Source organism: Fistularia commersonii, chromosome 1, assembly GCF_037954325.1.
Source record: "Fistularia commersonii isolate RoL2024-O1a breed Wild chromosome 1, RoL_Fcom_v1.0, whole genome shotgun sequence".
In the NCBI taxonomy this organism is placed as follows: Eukaryota; Metazoa; Chordata; class Actinopteri; order Syngnathiformes; family Fistulariidae; genus Fistularia; species Fistularia commersonii.
The window spans coordinates 15,373,258-15,390,300 of NC_141284.1; the positions used below are offsets into that span (position 1 = coordinate 15,373,258).

Consider the following 17,043-nt stretch of genomic DNA (forward strand, 5'->3'; position numbering starts at 1 on the left):
CAAGATTTTAACAAGAATTGACAACGACTTGGACGACCTCTGCACCAACCACTAGCCCCCCCCCCCCCCCCCCCCCCCCCGGAAAAATAAAAAATAAAAAATAAAAAAAAATTAGGATGAAATGATTGTATGTATGGTTCTGAGATGGCTATTTGGTTGAGTGGTTGCAGTGGTCCGACTACAGGTACTTTGGATCTTCGATGACTGAATATGCACTTCTTGTAAGTTGCTTTGGATAAAAGCGTCTGCCAAATGACTGTAATGTAATGTAATGTAATGTAATGAGTGAGAACCTCCGCGGATGTAGTGAATTCTGCTTCCCCCCACAGCAAGAAGAACCCTGACTCGAGGCCTTCCTGTGTGGAGTTTGCATATTCTCCCTTTGTGGATATTCTTCAACAATACGTGCAAGAGTTTCACGTGCAAGAGTTAAATGCGTGAATGAGAGTGAATTTGTTGTTTGCGGCTCTGTGATCGACCGGTCGGTCCACGGTGAAACCCGCCTCTCATCCAATGACAGCCAGGATGAGCTCCGGGCCCCCTGTTACACTTACTGCAGGATAAGCATGATAGATGACAAATTAACAATAATGTTAATAATAAAATAAACTCATAGCTTTATTTTTGATGATGATAGGTTATGGGGAATGTAGTTTGGTGTTCCGTCCTACGAAGCAGGCGTCCTCTTTCTAGTTATAAATGATACTGATAATGATGATATGGGTTATTTTGAACAAATAACATTTTGTTTGTTGTTCACATTAAGGATCACTACTTTTAAAATGACTACATTATCAATAATATGTTAAGATTTAATCCTTCTGTTTATTCGTAATTCTTTTTCATTTGTGAAAGTACGGGTAATTTAGAGCCATTAATTTATGCTAATAATTACTGTATTTTTTCTTATTATTATGAATATTATGAGCGTTATGAGGAGGAGTGATATATTTAAGAATAAGAATAAGAATAAGAATAAGAATAAGAATAAGAATAAGAATAAGAATAAGAACAACTTTATTTATCCCATTATTAGAGACACATACAGACGGAGGGGGAAATACAGAAATAAACAGATAAACATGTGATTTGACCGGACACAAAAAGATGAGGGGAATGAAGAAAACAGACAAAATGATGGGGGGGATGAAGATGAAGATGTTCGTCAGGCAGACACTGCCCCCTGCGGGTCTTTTTTAGTTACTGACATCCATTTAGCAGCTCTTTGAGTCACCCGTTGATCGGAAAGTCTCACTTAATCAATATGATCGATCGATTGGAAGAAGACGGACGGGGAAACAGTTCCAGCTACGGCAGCTAAAGGAGACTATTCTGATCTTTTCGCTTGATTTTGTCTCATCCGGCGTTTTAAGGGAAATAATTTGATCATGTTGTCATGTTTACTGAGAAAAACCCGCGTCTCATCTCATTTTTTTTTTTTTAATTGAACATAAACAGTATAAACAAATATACAAATGTACAAATAAACAAGGCAAGGTAGAATCGAATGTCAATGAAACAACCGGGGATGAGGAAGCAAAGGACATAAGGACATTCGTTCTGTATGTGATCAGAAGTTAACAGTGTTAATGCTAGACAAAAAAGAAAGTAAAAGAAAATAATCAAATAGATAGATAAATAAAATAAAAAATAAGTAGATAAAAAAAAATCTAGCAAGGGGAATATAACATATTTAACTTGGTTGTTCACAAGAAATCTCAGACATCAAATTGTATATCTTTTGGTTTTTGGATTTTTCCATAAGTTTTAAGGATTTTTTTATATAATTCAAAATAGTTTATAAACAATGTAAAATCGGGGGAACACTTTTGCATTCGGTTTTTGTGAATGAAGAACTTTGCCAGGCCTAAAATAACACTGACACATAATTCATCTCTTTTGTCGCTTAAAAGTAAACCAAATGTTATGTCATCTCTTGAGAAGGAAAGTGGTGACGATGGAAAATTGTCTTTAACCCATTTTTGAGTTTTAGCCCAAAAGCCCTGTTCTTTTTCGCATGAGAAAAATATATGGTCAGTGGTTTCAATGTTGTCTTCACAAAAGGTACAAATATTATCTTCAATATTTAAGCGTACCCTCAATAATTCCTTAGATGGGTGGATGTCATTCATAATTTTGAAGTGGTTATGGGTAGAGTCAGACACATAGTTCGCAGCCGGACAATTGATTCCTTATCACGCGTCTCATCTCATTTGTCCTTGGAAAAGAAAAGACCACATATATGGGGTTCAAAGACTTTTTTATTAACAGAGAAGGAAACACAACGATTCATTTATTGAAAAAACAGACCGAAGAAACGGGATCATGGCAATTTTATCTGGGATATTTTGTTTCTTTTAAACCGGCTTTGAAAATAGACTTGAATTTTATTTTGTTTTCTTGATATAAAAAAAAATACTGCATTACTGGACCCGATAAAACATTATCTTGCGAAAAGGCTTTGACAGAAAAGACAAAATAAAGCAAAAAAATTCACAAATAAATCACCTAATAATAATCAATTACAGTCAAAATAAAATATTGATTACTTGATAGTACTGAATTACTTTGTGCACTTGATTCGGTCTAAGTGCAGCTTCTCAGCTGATTAAAATGATCTGATAAACATTTACAATTTGAAATGAATTAACGATAAAATAGTCAAATTAAGGGTGACGGAGGACTTAAACGAAATAAACGAAATTCAGACATAAACGAAAGGTTTATGAGTGAATGCACATGTACTGCCACCACGTTGCCATCTGGCCTGATGCTGGTGGTCAATATGGACCTGCAGGCTTAATGCGGACATATTTGTTTATGTTTCTGAGGAATACCTGTTGTTTTCTGAGGTCTGCAGATGGTCATTCGAGGGAAGACAGATATTTTGTGGCGTTAAATAAAATTAGAAGGCCCGACTGGGTAACCGCAACCGGCAATGGTCGACATTAACATTCAGAGTTATAATCGAATGCGTATAATATATTCAAAGGAGGGATAAGTGACGATACCATCTGGACACCAACTTTGCCTTGATTGTGCTTTTGGGTTGAATCTAGGTTGTGATATCAGTGCCAGGATGTTAGATTATGACAATGAGTGAGATTTTCCAGAGCGCATCTTTTTGGGTCAGATAATAAAAAAGTACTTGTAATGAAAGCCAATATGAACTTTCAAGTAAAAGATGAAGGGAAGGGAAATGTAGATGGTACCCAACCCTTCCCATGTTTGCTAACATCTTTCTCCGATGACGATCTCACTGCTGCAAACAATCGTGACCAATCACTGGTCGGCGTGCTGGTTTTGTCAACTTCTAATTGGAGTCCTTGCCTTCTTTGCGCTGCACGGCCATCTACTCTCCCTGCCTATTGGCTTTTTTTTTGGAGCGCCTCATCAAACAGCACTTCACCGTTACCGCGACAACCACCAACAGAACCACCAGGGCCGCGACACCGATCAGTATCGGAAACAGGATGCCCGACGTCGTGCCGGTTTTGGTGTCTTCCTGCTCATTGGCGCAGAGCTGCAAGTCTTCATCTTGGTAATTCCCATTTTGGTCCAAGCAGATACACTTGTAGGCGCCATCAGTGTTGAGGCAGGTGTGCTTGCAGGGTGTGTTCTCGCACTCATCGATGTCCACACACTTCCCCGCTGGGTCTTTGAGGAAGCCTTGCCGGCAGGGCAAGCAGACTTTGGGGAAGAGGGCCGGCGACTCGTCCGGCAAACGCCAGACCGGAGGACGTCCGGCGCAATGCAGCTCCACCTTGACATCGGACCAACACTCGATCTGGATCCTGCTACTGTTATCCAAAACCGAACTCCGGGAACGGATCTCGGAGCTCGATGGCGGGATACACGAGTCAGAGGCCGAACCCATGTGTGGCTTGTGTCCAAGATCAGGCTCTCCTGTCTGATTTGTTTCCGGCTCTACAACAGAAGGGGTTGTTTCTGGAAGGGCAGTTCCTTGTGCGGTCACCTTCACTTCAGTTGTAGCCCGCTCCGTTGTAGTACGTTCCATTTCCTCAGCCGCGGGTTCTGTCGCAGAAGGTCCGGCGGTGGCTTCCGCATCCTCATGTTTATGTCCATGTATAGATTTGCAGATGAAGTAGTAGTCGTTGGTGCAGCTGACAGGGATCAGACCCCAGGTGGTCACGGCGGTCCCGTTGGACTCCCCTTTCAGGGCCGCGCAGAGAAGTGAGGTGCAGGTGGATTCCGGCTCTCCTAGCCAGCGGATCAGTTCTGACCCCTGGCTGCTGCCGTCCCTCCACTGAAACCCCCTGAGTGGCAACAACGGAGACACGCACATGTTCTTGTCTTTCTTTAGACCGACCCAGTAGGTGAACTGATGCTGCTGGAGGTCCGAGATGAGCTGCAGGACTCGAGCCACGTCCTGCTGGGTTATCAGGCTGGCCAGGACGTTTGGGCTGCATTTCTGTGCTGCCTGGCTGAACTGGAGCGCCTTATGGTGAAGCGTGATCTTCTGCATCCGGACGGGGCCAACGGACAGGGATACGAGGAGGATGACAGTCCAAAGGTAAAATCTGGACAGCGACGGTGCCATCCTCTCTGACTCAACCCCTTTTCTGTGGAAAAGAAAGCGGACGATCAGCTCGATAGTTTCTCTCTGGTGAGATCTTTGACAAGATTGACGGAACGTGGAATTCCCCAAAGCTCAGACGAAGATTGACTTCACCCGAAGAACATTTGATATCATCTCAGCTGACAGTCGGACCGTCGATCGGAAAGAATCGGAATCAGAAAAATGTCATCGTAAGCCTGATGTTTCCGCAGCAGCTACAGCAGCCTGCTAATGTTTTTGGGCTAATCTGCGGGAGGCGGCCAAAATGTGTCCTGCAGACAAGGTGTATCTTAAACTTAAATTGTTGGAGACTGAACAGGAACACGATCCTTGGAATTTGTGTCAGTAAGAAGTCAATGGTTTGCAGCACACGGTGCGTTTACTGACAGCATTGCAAGGGCTGTGGTCACAACATGAGCCACTTCCTTAGCTGACGGCTGAGTCTCAACCTGAGGGATTAATAATGTTTTCACAATCTGGACGATGATTACTGAAGACATACCTATATTTACTCCCGAACTCTGTTATTTAACGGCTGCCGACTGAATTGGCGTTAATGTAACCAAAAACTTCCTCAGCTGACTGCTGAGTCTCAACCCGAAGGACAAAATGACCAGCGAATTCAAATGACCACATCGGGAATTGATATCCACTCTGCTATTTTCAAAAATACAAATGATTTAAACTTGAGCGTTTAGAGGGAAAGTATAAAATAAAACACGTTGAAATTGACCTGGACTTTTTGTAGTTTGTGGTTCGCTGACACTGACAGTAAAAAAGGGACAAAATGATGTTTTCCCATCTCTGTCACGGAGACATATCCCCGACTCAACCCCACTCAGACACTTTAATTCTAAAAATCGTGTTTTCTTACCGTTTAACAGGGACTCCCTCCTCTCCAGCTGAACTTCCTCCCTTCTCTGCCAGTTTGTCCCATTCTCTTTCTAACACATGAGGTCCACCCCACCAACACCCCCTCCCTCTTCCCACTGGACAGGAAGCGTGCTTTGTCTTGATAGGGAGCGCTGATTTCCAGCAAAGGAACATCGCTCTGCAAACATCCCTCAGACCACCGCAATCTCAACCCGAAGACCCTCGCATGAAGAATTAGACCAGAATGCATGGAAAAGCGAGGCATCCTGGAGAACAAAGAATTAAAACTGAAAAACCCCAGATGGTTTTGATTTGATTTTAGGTCCTTGAGAAAGGCGCCATTGAAACAATGGCTATTTCCACGGGATTGCATGGGTTTATGATTGGATCGGAGTTTGGAGGCCTTGTTCTCGAGGAGGTCTTGGGGATTATTGAAGAAGCCAAGCTGACAAAGAAAATATTCAAATATTGAATGACGTTTAAGAATCTAACTCTCTCTTGCTTTTGGACCAGGTGGATTCTGCTGTCTGGAAAATGTTCCTTGAAATGGGAGCAAATATCCCTGGAGCATTTGGGAACTTTTTGCAAGATTTTGAAAAAATGTTCGAGGTTGTAAACAGTTTTCCAAACAATTCCTGAAAAGATTCAAGGTCTTTTCACCAGAAGAGGCCTGAAACCCTTTCTCTCTCTCTCTCTCTCTCTCACACACACACACACACACACACACACACACACAGTGATAGAGATCTGTTGGTCTTCCTGTCCTTGTCTGTAATGTAATTGGCTGATTGCAGCTCAACTTGAGATGTTTCAGATTTTTGTTAAAAAAATGTAAACACTGATCTCGGACAGGAAGACACACATCGGGGCACATATACTCAGAAGCATACTGACTCACATTTATACACACACACACACACACACACACACAAATTGTTCTATCTGAACAAACAGTGGAAATGTGAACCAACTGTCTGACTCAATAACAATGGTCGTCATGGTGAGCCAGATACTTCCTGCATCCTGGGGAAATGCATAAATGGCAGGAAGTTGCATTTCTTGGAGGGGTGGAGCCAGGGTTAAGTCGGATGTTGTCACAGTAACGCCGTCAGTCTAGCTGTGTGATTTATTGATGATGTCCGGATGACAGACTCTATTTTGGAGGTTTAATGGAGACATGAAAGCGGCAAAAAGCAACGTCATTCAAGACATCTCCGGCTGGGGACACACTGATCAGTGTTCACATTGATGACGTGATGATCGATCAAATGATAACCCAGTGGTTTTTAAAGACCGGGGTCACGTTAAACCACCGCGTCTGATGAGGGATCACAGAACACGTGGTTGTTTTACAAACTGAACTCCGGGCAAACTGAACACCGGGCAAACAAATATGGTCAACAAGCAGTTCACTGTTATTTCTGTATATAGGCACGCGGTGTGTCCTTGGCTGCAGAAATGTTTATCAATGTTTGTAGAACCACAGCTCTCATGGAAAACAAAGCTGGAATGATCCCTTTAACCTTAAGGTGTCATGACAGTCACTATCACCCCCATTCTTTCAACGGCTTTCTATTTCATGTGAAAAATCATCAGCGTGTCAGGTGATGTTAGCCAACATGCTGTGTGAGCGGGGGAGCTGAGGTTCCACGGTGATCAGTGACAACGGGTTACTGCTGATGTGACGCCCGACGGCATCCCAACAAGCGGTGCTGCATCCAGTTCACTGACACAATAGAAAAAGAAGTCCTGAGCAGAAATTTATTATAAACACAAGGTCATATGAACTCGATCTACAAGAAGGCGAACTCAGCTGCACGAACTTGATTGATTGTTCAGTGGATCAACAGGAAATGACTTAAGAACTTTATTGATTTGACTTTCTACCTCACTAAATGTTGAATATCTTTGGTTCTCTGAAGATCTAATCTACAACAATCCTTTCCGTCACCATTTCATGAACTGATCAACTGATCAATCAATCAGACCGATCAATGAAATTAAACTCTGAAACACTAACAATGATTTTTTTTTAGTGGTCTCGTGAGACCTGGTGGGGTCACCTGACACCCTCGGAGGTCATGTGACAGGGACAGGAAGCAGCCTGTGCACTTTTAACCCGGAGCAATCGGACAAGCTCCTCAGGTCGCCACCAGGGGTTAGGCTTCACACAAGCCAGACGTAACCACGGTAATGGCACGAAAAGTCAGGCAGCAGATGCGGTTTGATGCTTGAGAAGGTCACAAAAACGTTGTAAGAGGTCGAGAATTTGAAATGTCGATGGTCAGGGAAGGTCAGGGAAGGTCAGGGAAGGTCGGGGTGGGTTAAGGAACATCAGAGAAGGTCTGGAGTCAGGGAGGGTCAGGGAAGGTCAGGGGCATATAATAATAGTTCAGGCGGCGCTAGAAACTGCAAGCTTCTTCAGGTGGTCCATGAAGACCTGTAGGCTGACGTCATCAGTCAAGATTGGAGCTCCGGACTCCTGAGATTAGAGAAGAGGGACGAGGTGTCGGAGGGTCAGTCGTCAATGTGAAATCAATCGCTTGTGGTCAAAGGTCTTACCTGTCCCCAGGCGTACATGTTGTTGTGGGTCTGCGAGGGGTTCACTTTGGACAGCAGGAAACGAGCCTGGGGGTCATAACATATCAATTAAACGTGTGTGTTATTTTTGAGTGAGCGTGTGTGAGTGAACATCTGGATGTGTGCGCGTGGCCTCCACCTGGCTGCCCCCGTGCTCCGTGTCCACGTATCTGGGCATGGGAAAACGAGTGTGAAGCAGCTCCTGAGCGTCGTCCACCGGTGCCTGGAGAAGGTGCTTAAAGTTCTCGTACTCTGGCATGTCCTGGTAACCGGCCTTCCTCCACTGAGCCACCGTCTGACAAGCACAAGTTATTGGTCGGGGTAGCGCCTTTAAACGTTTGTAAGTTAAAACAAGCTGTCCCGTGTCTTGTGACTTGACATGACGTGGTAGTCAAGTGTTTATTAGGAGGATAAACACCCCCTCCGTTTATCTACCTCTCCATGGTAGATGAGGATCTGGAAGAAGGTGTCCATCAGCAGGATTCGGTCTGGAAGGATGCTGCTACTGTCCAACAGAACCGGCTGAAACACACCAATAATCAATCACCTGCCGCTGATCAATTTCCAGTTTTTGGTATCTTTTGGGTGTGTGTATGTGTCACCTCTGGGGGGCCATTAAAGGAATAGGCGTAGAGGACGGGCTGGATCATGATCAGGGCTTGCGTCAGGTCGTGTCTGTTGAATTGATGACGGTAATAAGAACTTTCATCTGGACTGTTGTTAAAGACTTGAAGGAACGGAGAACGTCTCAGGTGGAACATGAACTGGCAACACACACACACAAATGCAGTTGTAATTAACATATTACCGATAGAGCAAGAAATGACAGCGCGTCCTTAGAAATGGGGGCGCCAGAGTGTCATGGGATGTGGCTGACCTGAGGGTAGAGAGAGAAGGTTTCAGAGAACCTGAAGGAGTTCGGGTCGTCTTTGTGATAATCTCCAAACTTCTGACACTGGAGGGTCGAGCAAAGTTTCCATCAGCGGTGTGGGCTTTAAAACCTGCACCATCAATAATCAATAATCAGCCCCTCACCAGCCTGATCAGCTGTCTGTCCAGCCAGCGCAGGACATCCGGCCCCTCCTCTGTCTCCGCCCGGTACACCGCCAGCCTCGCCATCAAAATGGCTGCTGCCTCCTGATCGAAGGATGCCGCGATGTTCTGGATTTGTGTCTGTGCGTCGGCCCAGCTGACGGACAGGACATCACACAGTCAATATAGCATCGCCTTTCACTTATCAGTCATCGATGACATATTGTTTTCTAAACTGTGTCAAATTGATAACTTATTGGTTGTGGTAAAAAAAAATATCTCCATTGTATTTTCTCCCTTTGCAGATTTTCCAATCGGACGAGAGCTGACCAAGAATTTGTGACTGAGCTGAGAAAAACAAGCTAATGAACAGAGTGAAACCAGCTGGACTTTGCTTTTAGAAAGTACAGGGCAAGAGAGAGGCTGAGGGACTGACTTTCTGGCGATTGTGGAGACCCGGATGCGTCTCTGTCCCGAAGAGTGCTGGTACTGGGTGACGAACTGCAGAGCTCCTCGGCCCCCCTGAGGAATAGGTGCGTTGTGCTGCGGCACACACAGAATAAACACAAATCAACCTCGGAAGAAAAGGTGCTCGTCTGCCCCGTTGTGGCCGCCGCCTCGTCTGGTGACGGCGAAAATGACCACCTGAGTTGGACTGGCATCTCTAGATCCGAGAGATCTCCTTCCAAGTAACTGGCTGATTAAATGGGGTAACGATAGCCAAACCACAGCGAACATGGGAGCTAAATCAAGTAAAACCTGGGTGAAAAACAGTTTGGTGAGCGTGACGATGACACTCCTAGACACCTGTCATTACCAGGGCCAAGCTGTGTGATACGCACAAACACACATGCAGAAGATTGCCGTTGGCCCTAAGTCCCATCATCACAGTAGGTGACTGACAGGTTTACCACAGCAACATAGTCTCCGGAGATCCACACAAGTGTGTGTACAAGTGCGCATGTGCACAACCACACACACACACACACAAACATACAAAAAGAGAGGATACGCCTTAGCTCTTGCTACTAGCACTGATGTGGAGACTCCGAAGGTCTAGGACCAAATCTAGGAACAAGGTAAGAGGGTGAACGTTGACCTTCGCTCTGTTGGATCTACATTGTTCGTAGCCGAAGACATCAAGCCGGTCTGACGGAAAAGAGGTCTGAGAAGGAGGTGAGACGAGCAGGAGCTGGAAGATGTGACCTGATTGGTCCCAACATCTGGTCCAATTGGAGGAGTAAGTTCCACTATATGTTGTTGGGAGTTAAAAAAAAAGTCAGCTGGCCAGTCTGGTGGATTTTCCCAATAAAAGCTCAGTTGGGCAGTTTTTTTCAAGACTGAAGAGGGTGACAACACGTCCTGTGGAGAATTACAAGATTCCTTGTGGTGATGTCATGGCGGTGTCTCCTGAGCTGTGAGCCAGTCTGAACATGGGGGAAACTCTGCGGCTGCTGTTCACTGCTCTGATGGTCATGTCAAGCATAGCGGCAATCGGCGGGAACCTGGTTCTCTTGCTGGTTTTGCTCGTCAACAAGGACCTGTGGGCCGACACGCTGGGTCTGACTCTCAGCTTCAGTCTAAGCGACCTGGTCCTGGCGCTTTCTGCCATCCCCTTCGGAGTGCACAACAGCCTGGTGCAGCCAAACGGCTTCCCCAGCACGGGCTACATGTGTCAGGGCACTGGTTTCCTGCTTCTCCTCCTGCAGACGTCCTCCATCCACTCTCTAACCTGGGCCACGGTTGATAAGTTCACCGAGATGTGCTTTGCCTTGAGCTACCACCGCATCTGGACGGCAGGGCGATGCCGGGTGGTCCTGGTTCTAGTCTGGTCCTTTAGCCTGGGCAGCGCCGTCCTGCCCCTGTTGGGTTTCGGTAGCTACGCCTACAGCGAGTCACGGTTCCTCTGTTGCCCGAGTTTCACGCCCAACAACAGGTACTTTGTGGTACTTTGGACGCTCGTGGGCATCATGGCTCCGATCCTGACTGTGTGCTCGCTGTACGGTTACATCATCTCAGTCGCCCGGAAACAGGCTAGGAGAGGCACCTTCAGGTGCAATGAGCTGCACTGCTTCTATATTCCCGCCAACAACTACCTCCGTAGCGCCGCCGCCATGGTGACGATCTCAGGTGAGTCCAGGACTCTTTACTTCTGGACATCGTCCCTCTGCTATATTCCCTCCTGTCCCTGGAGAGCTACTCCTTCTCCTGATCTTTGGTTTCCTGTGTTAGCTGTGTCTGCGAACTATGGTTGTTGAGATGCGGTCATGTGATTTCTATCTGCAGTCACTCTGCTGGTGTGCTGGCTGCCTCACACCTCAGTTTGTCTATACGAGACGCTCAGTAACCAGCAGGTTCCAACCGGGGTGTCAACCTTCTCCATCTGGCTGGTTCTGACCAGTACCGCCCTAAACCCCTGGATCACCTGTATGACACAGGGGTAAGTCCGACGGCAGGTTGTTATCATGGATTAAACACGACGGTCCCCATCTGAGGGTCTCCATCTGTTTCCAGGAGGTACAGAGCAGCGCTGTGGAGAAGCCTTAGCAAGTTGACACATCCTTGTTTGGACAAGCCTCCAGAGAACCGTCCACAAAGCTCGGACCACCATCCGGACCATCATTCCACCGATAACCCAGGCAGCAGAATGACGACGTACCCGCCTGGACCCCTGAGAACAACATCAATACCGCTCTGATCACCACCGCCCGGACACATGTGGTCTACTATTTAATGATCCAACCTTCATGTTCCTCCTTACTTGGGCCAAGAAATCTATGCTGTGGGATCCAGACGTAAATTGACCCAGAGCTGACACATTTCAGCCAACGCACATCATCTGATTGGTGGAAGCGCCTCAAAATTTGGGTGAGGGAAATTTGGCTTTGTCACAATGAGTGCCCTGCAAAATACTAGGAATGTGATGTGAGCTCCGGTAGCAAGAGCGAGCACTGGTTGGCTGTTTCTAGTTTGGTTACTGAGGGACAGACATCAAACCGTGAAACGTATTCACCACTGAAGAAATTCCATTTTGTACAAATGAAACAGATTTTTAAATTATGCAAGGTCTGAAGACATTACTCCAGACTTGGAGGCTGATGATGTCACAATGTGCGACCGATAAAATAATAAAACAATTGCCTTAAACCTTGTGTTGTTTTCTGTGGTGCGTTATTCCACACTGATATCAGAACTGCAAAGGTCGAAGCTCAGGGGTTCCTACCTGGTTGACCACCTCGAAGTAGAGCGCCAACGTGGTGGTTGGATCCAAACCGCAGATCTTCCACTGACAAGTTCCTCCGGTCCCAATCTCCTGCGGCGTACATTAAAACAGGCATGACTAAAATCCTGAACCCAGACAAAGACCGCCATGTTCGAGTGTGTGTGAGTCAAGTTCAGCTGTGCATACATTCTCAGAAACACTGGGTCCTTTAGCGTTCAGGGACACACAGGGCCCAATGGCACCGGACACCTTGATCTCTCTGGACGTCTACAACAGATTAAGTTGTTGATGAGAGGGGGTGTGGTCTACGAGGGGGTTAGGACACTGTAGCGGTAGCTTTTGCCGATTACCTTGACCTCCAGTGTAGCAACGAAGGCCATCTTGAAGGAACCTTGGACGTCTTTAGTGAAAACTCTCTGGAAGGTTTGTTTGAACAGTGACGTATTGAAGGAGTCAGCCATCACCATGTAGCCTCTGTGCGCGCACGCACACACACACACACACACACACACACACACACACACACATGCACGTACACACAAACACAGACAAGACTGTCAGTCAAAATTGAAGCTGTGTGAACTGTTTTACATTCAATTTTTATCAGTTAATCAGTTAATGTCCAGAATCAAAAAGAAGCAAAGACACTTTCCTCATTGTGTTAAGCAGAAGAAGAAAAGGAAATCAAAAGATGTCCCGTATTGTGCCATTTCAGGCCGAAGGATATTTGGCGGTAGGTTTGTAAGTGTGTCTGGTTGTGAGTACCCGGTATAGTTGGCACAGCACTTCATCTCCAAGAGGCCGGTCTGGTCGAGGGCACAGGCATAGATGTCGATGATGTGACCATTAGTGGATGCCCTGTTAGCCAGCGACTCATAGTGCTACACACACACAAAAACACACACGAACTTGTGAACTCTAACCCCAAAACTTTGGTAACAGATTGAATCTTGTCAAGAGACTCAACGATAATGCCACACCTTTGTCGCCTTCTTCACGAACTTGGCGTTGTCCTTCTCAATGTCGTGCCAAGATCGGATGGGGGTCTTCAGCTCGTCTCCCACCACCATCCCTGGACCTTGTGTCGCCGGGCCGCCAATAAAGGTCATGATACGAGCACCCGTGTTGGGGAATGTGCACTGTGTGTTAAACAAAGGACATCAGTCAGCCACCTCATCTTAGCTGGTCCTCCTTCTTGCTGCGAGGTCTTTGTGTCGTATAAGCTTCAGGAGCTCCTACAGATTCCAAGACTCGGGTGAGAGGAGTCTGCCTTATAATAATCAGAACCAGCTCTGACCTCCTGACTGGAACACAGGTTTTAAACAAAAAAGACTGGGGGGGAGGGTTGACATTCAGTTTGACTCACTGAGCTTCAGAATAGGAGGAACCCTGTTAGCCGGACCAGCTCCTGCTAAAAGAACCTCACCTCTAGGAGGCCGACAGCGATGGACATGGCGACACCCAGCGAGCGCAGAGGTCTCTTTCCCTGAGTAACAGGCCAGGGGTCCCGCTGTAGCTCCCCCAGAAGGTCAGTCAGGTTCATGTCTATCTTTTGCACTGGCTGCAAGAACCTGCTCAGACAAAAAGGCATTCATCAAACAGAGCATTCTGGTCTTAAAGCCCCTGTCAGATGATCCAGAATAGTGTGTTAGTGTGTGTGTGTGTGTGTGTGTGTGTGTGTGTGTGTGTGTGCGTGTGTGCGTGTGTGTATGCACCTGTTGGACAAAGGCTGCTGTGCAGTCTGAGGACCTCGTCCCTGAGAGGCAACGGGTTTGGAGAGACCGAGCATCTCCTGAAGAATGAAGGTGCAACATGTTAGCATTAAGAGACATTAGGACTGAGCAGACGAACCGCTTGAACTGACCACATGACCAGGATGATCCAATCAGAGGAAAACAAAAATGGGTGGTTGATTCTTATGGAAATTGAGGACTCTGGACCTTCTGCGGGGATCTGGGTCTCGGTTTAGAGACCAACGCAAGGTGAATCAGTTCCATTATATACCTGCAGCTGCTTGGCGCTCAAGTCCTTGGTGCCCCGGAAGACATAGCTCTTGGAGATACCCTCACAGCCCAGCTCGTGCACCTGCACCATGCGTCCGAACGTAATGAGCCCCACCAGTGTGGTGGGGGGCAACAGGGACAGAGACATCTGCAGGGACTCCTTTAGGGCCTGCAGATCATCATCCTCCATGCAGGTATCCACCACGTAAAGGAAAACCAGCGGCATCTGGGGTCCACGCTGAGGACAGGAGCCAGATAACATGAAGAACGTACATTTTCAATTCAAACCTTTTCTTAATAATCTTCTTGTTTCAAGATGATTACCGCTGTCCATCATCTCACCTGGACCACATACTCGATGGTGGAGTACTGGGGCAACAGCTCCGCCGGCTGGTTCACCTCGGAAATTCCCGCATAAGATGGGGGGAACTGCGAATGACAGATCGCATAAGAGCTGAAGACGAGCGGGCCATAAGTTCAGCTTAGCCCTGGCTTGTAAGTGAACAAAGAAAGTGCTCACCTGGTTCCTCTGATAGCAGAAGTTACAGGCCCACAGCTTGGCTCGGTAGTCCACCTGGCTGCAGAACACGGGAGTAACATCACGCTTTCATCGAGCATTTAATTCAAGTCCAAGGACGTGGACTGTCAGTGAACCACATTTAAAAGGCATCTTTTCTTCTCATTTGACGGCCGTTCTCTGGTTTTCTTTCAATTCTCATCCTCTTATGCAAGTGTTAATGGTTTGCTGTTGTTGCACAGATGTCACTGTCATTGCTATTAAGGTCTAACAAAGGTGTAATACACATGTAACACTCTCAGGTGTCACAGGTGTTGCACTAACATTGAAAAGGTTTATCCTGGTGTTTAACTTGATTCATGCACATGCCGCATCATAGATATGTGTGGTCATGGGACGCGTACCACAGCGGGTTGAGGACAGCGCGGCACGTGGCTCGGCTGCAGAGAACTGGCTCATACTGGATGGGCGGCAGGTCAGGTCGCTCCTTCAGCGGCGTGAAGAGCGTCGCCACCGGCACCACCATGCGGGTCGCCTCCAGACGGCTAGACGGCCACACGTTCCAGCTGAAGCGCACGCCATCCCGATCCTCATTCTGAGCAATATACTCTGGGAAGGTCGCCATGGCAATGGTGTGAGACAAGGAACTGAAAAGAGAGATTTCAGACAGCTTCATTGGCATGGAAGTAAAAACAACCTTTTTTTTTAAATAGTTGAAATTTAGTTTCAAGCACAGACTAAGAAAACGTCCAACTGCTTGATGGAAAAAAAGGATCCTGGAAGTGCGACCAGAACCTCGTTGGACCTCCTAAGCGCTGCCGCGTGCCCTCAAACACACCGCTCACTTTGCACTGGTTTCTGCTCAGAGATGACCTAACTTTACCGAGCTCAGCATCCCAAGTGAAGTTATAAAGAGTGGGAGTATGCGATGGCCTCCTCTGAATATAGAGACAGCCCCCTCATCAGGCCACTCATTAATCAAATTTCCAGTTGGCTGACTTTAGCTATTAACCACTGGGTATTCCACTTGTTATCATAGGTGATCAATGACTTTGCAGCGTGGCGACGCTGCCTGACAACAGAGTTGAGACTCTATGGCTATCTGGATCGGAGACTGACGACTCCGTGAATCGTAGGTTGTTGAGGAAAAATGTTGAAAGGCTTCAAATGTGTTGATCACACAATAGACTTCCGTGGGCGGCGGTAACTGATCTCCTCGCAACCGGGCTTGCTTGATTTGGGGACAATGTGGACAAGATTAATGTAACCTTGACTTTTGGACCAGGAACAATGTAGTACCTGAGCATGATGGTGTTTCTCCTCTGCTTATTTTACCAAGTCCGAATCGGTCCCTCTTAGATCGAAAGGGCCGAGAGCATTCTGAGATACAGTGGGGGCGCCAGAGCTAATCTTTGGGATTTCAAATTTAAACTCAGACATCGTCAAGGTTGCACTCCTGCCTGGCTGAGAAGATCCATCACTGTGACAGTTATTTACATTTCAAAGAGAGGTTCCTCTCCCTTGCGTTCGGGAGGTGCGATCCTTATCACCCCGGGCGCGCACACACCCTAGAATGTCACACAGGGGTTGTCATGGCGCTACAGGTAAAGCAATCATCTTTGAAAACCAACATTTCGGGTCCAAATCCCAGTGCCTCCCCGCCTGTCAAAGTGAACCCCTAACTGCTCCCCTGGTGCTGGTGGACTGCAGCCGACTGCTCATGGTTCATCCATGATGGGTTCATAGCAGGGAACGAATTTCCTCACGGGGATTAATAAAAGATAATTATTATTTGATTTAGATCAATGACAACAAGAGTGACATTTTGTCTCAGATACCTTGGCAAAAGAATGAAGTCCTCGTTTACTCTTGAGAGTTAAAATGCGACGCTACTGACAGATCAGTCAATAATCGATCAGACTGATCGGTACTGTGTATCATCATCCTCCCACGGCAGGTAGTTTCCCGCGTCACTCTCACCTGAAGACCAAGGAGTCTCGCCTCAAGCCACCGGGTTAGCTTCTCGGCTAACAGCTGACGACAGGTAAACAGTGGCGTCAGGCGTTGACGCGTCACCCCGCCGGCGGGCTGGTTCCCGGTGGGGTCAGAGTTCAGTCCGGTCCAGGTGAGACAACAGGCAGACAAGTTCACGACACACCGCCGCTGCCGCTGCCGCTTCTCTCCAGTGACAACAAGGCAAAACAACATGGCGGCGAACCGGTGCCACGTCAAGACC

At 46.9% G+C, this 17,043-nt stretch overlaps 2 protein-coding genes across 2 annotated transcripts; both read right to left on the reverse strand.

Moving 5' to 3' along the window:
* Window positions 1-2,243: 2,243 nt before the first annotated feature.
* On the reverse strand, window positions 2,244-5,554 carry clec14a (C-type lectin domain containing 14A). Its single transcript, XM_086150439.1, has 2 exons — window positions 5,454-5,554; window positions 2,244-4,583 (listed from the first exon to the last, which is right to left on the reverse strand). Exon 2 carries the CDS (start codon window positions 4,559-4,561, stop codon window positions 3,353-3,355), a length of 1,209 nt encoding a protein of 402 aa, XP_086006565.1. The 5' UTR covers window positions 4,562-4,583; window positions 5,454-5,554; the 3' UTR covers window positions 2,244-3,352.
* Window positions 5,555-7,199: 1,645 nt separating this feature from the next.
* sec23a (Sec23 homolog A, coat complex II component) lies at window positions 7,200-17,012 on the reverse strand. The gene is made up of 20 exons (XM_086150431.1): window positions 16,788-17,012; window positions 15,212-15,454; window positions 14,811-14,868; window positions 14,633-14,719; window positions 14,292-14,528; window positions 14,003-14,079; window positions 13,714-13,858; window positions 13,268-13,426; window positions 13,053-13,168; window positions 12,638-12,761; window positions 12,474-12,554; window positions 12,288-12,377; window positions 9,501-9,607; window positions 9,068-9,221; window positions 8,910-8,987; window positions 8,635-8,796; window positions 8,468-8,554; window positions 8,172-8,327; window positions 8,015-8,080; window positions 7,200-7,934 (listed from the first exon to the last, which is right to left on the reverse strand). The coding sequence occupies exons 2-20, from the start codon at window positions 15,430-15,432 to the stop codon at window positions 7,845-7,847; spliced, it is 2,295 nt and encodes a 764-aa protein (XP_086006557.1). The 5' UTR covers window positions 15,433-15,454; window positions 16,788-17,012; the 3' UTR covers window positions 7,200-7,844.
* Window positions 17,013-17,043: the final 31 nt, after the last annotated feature.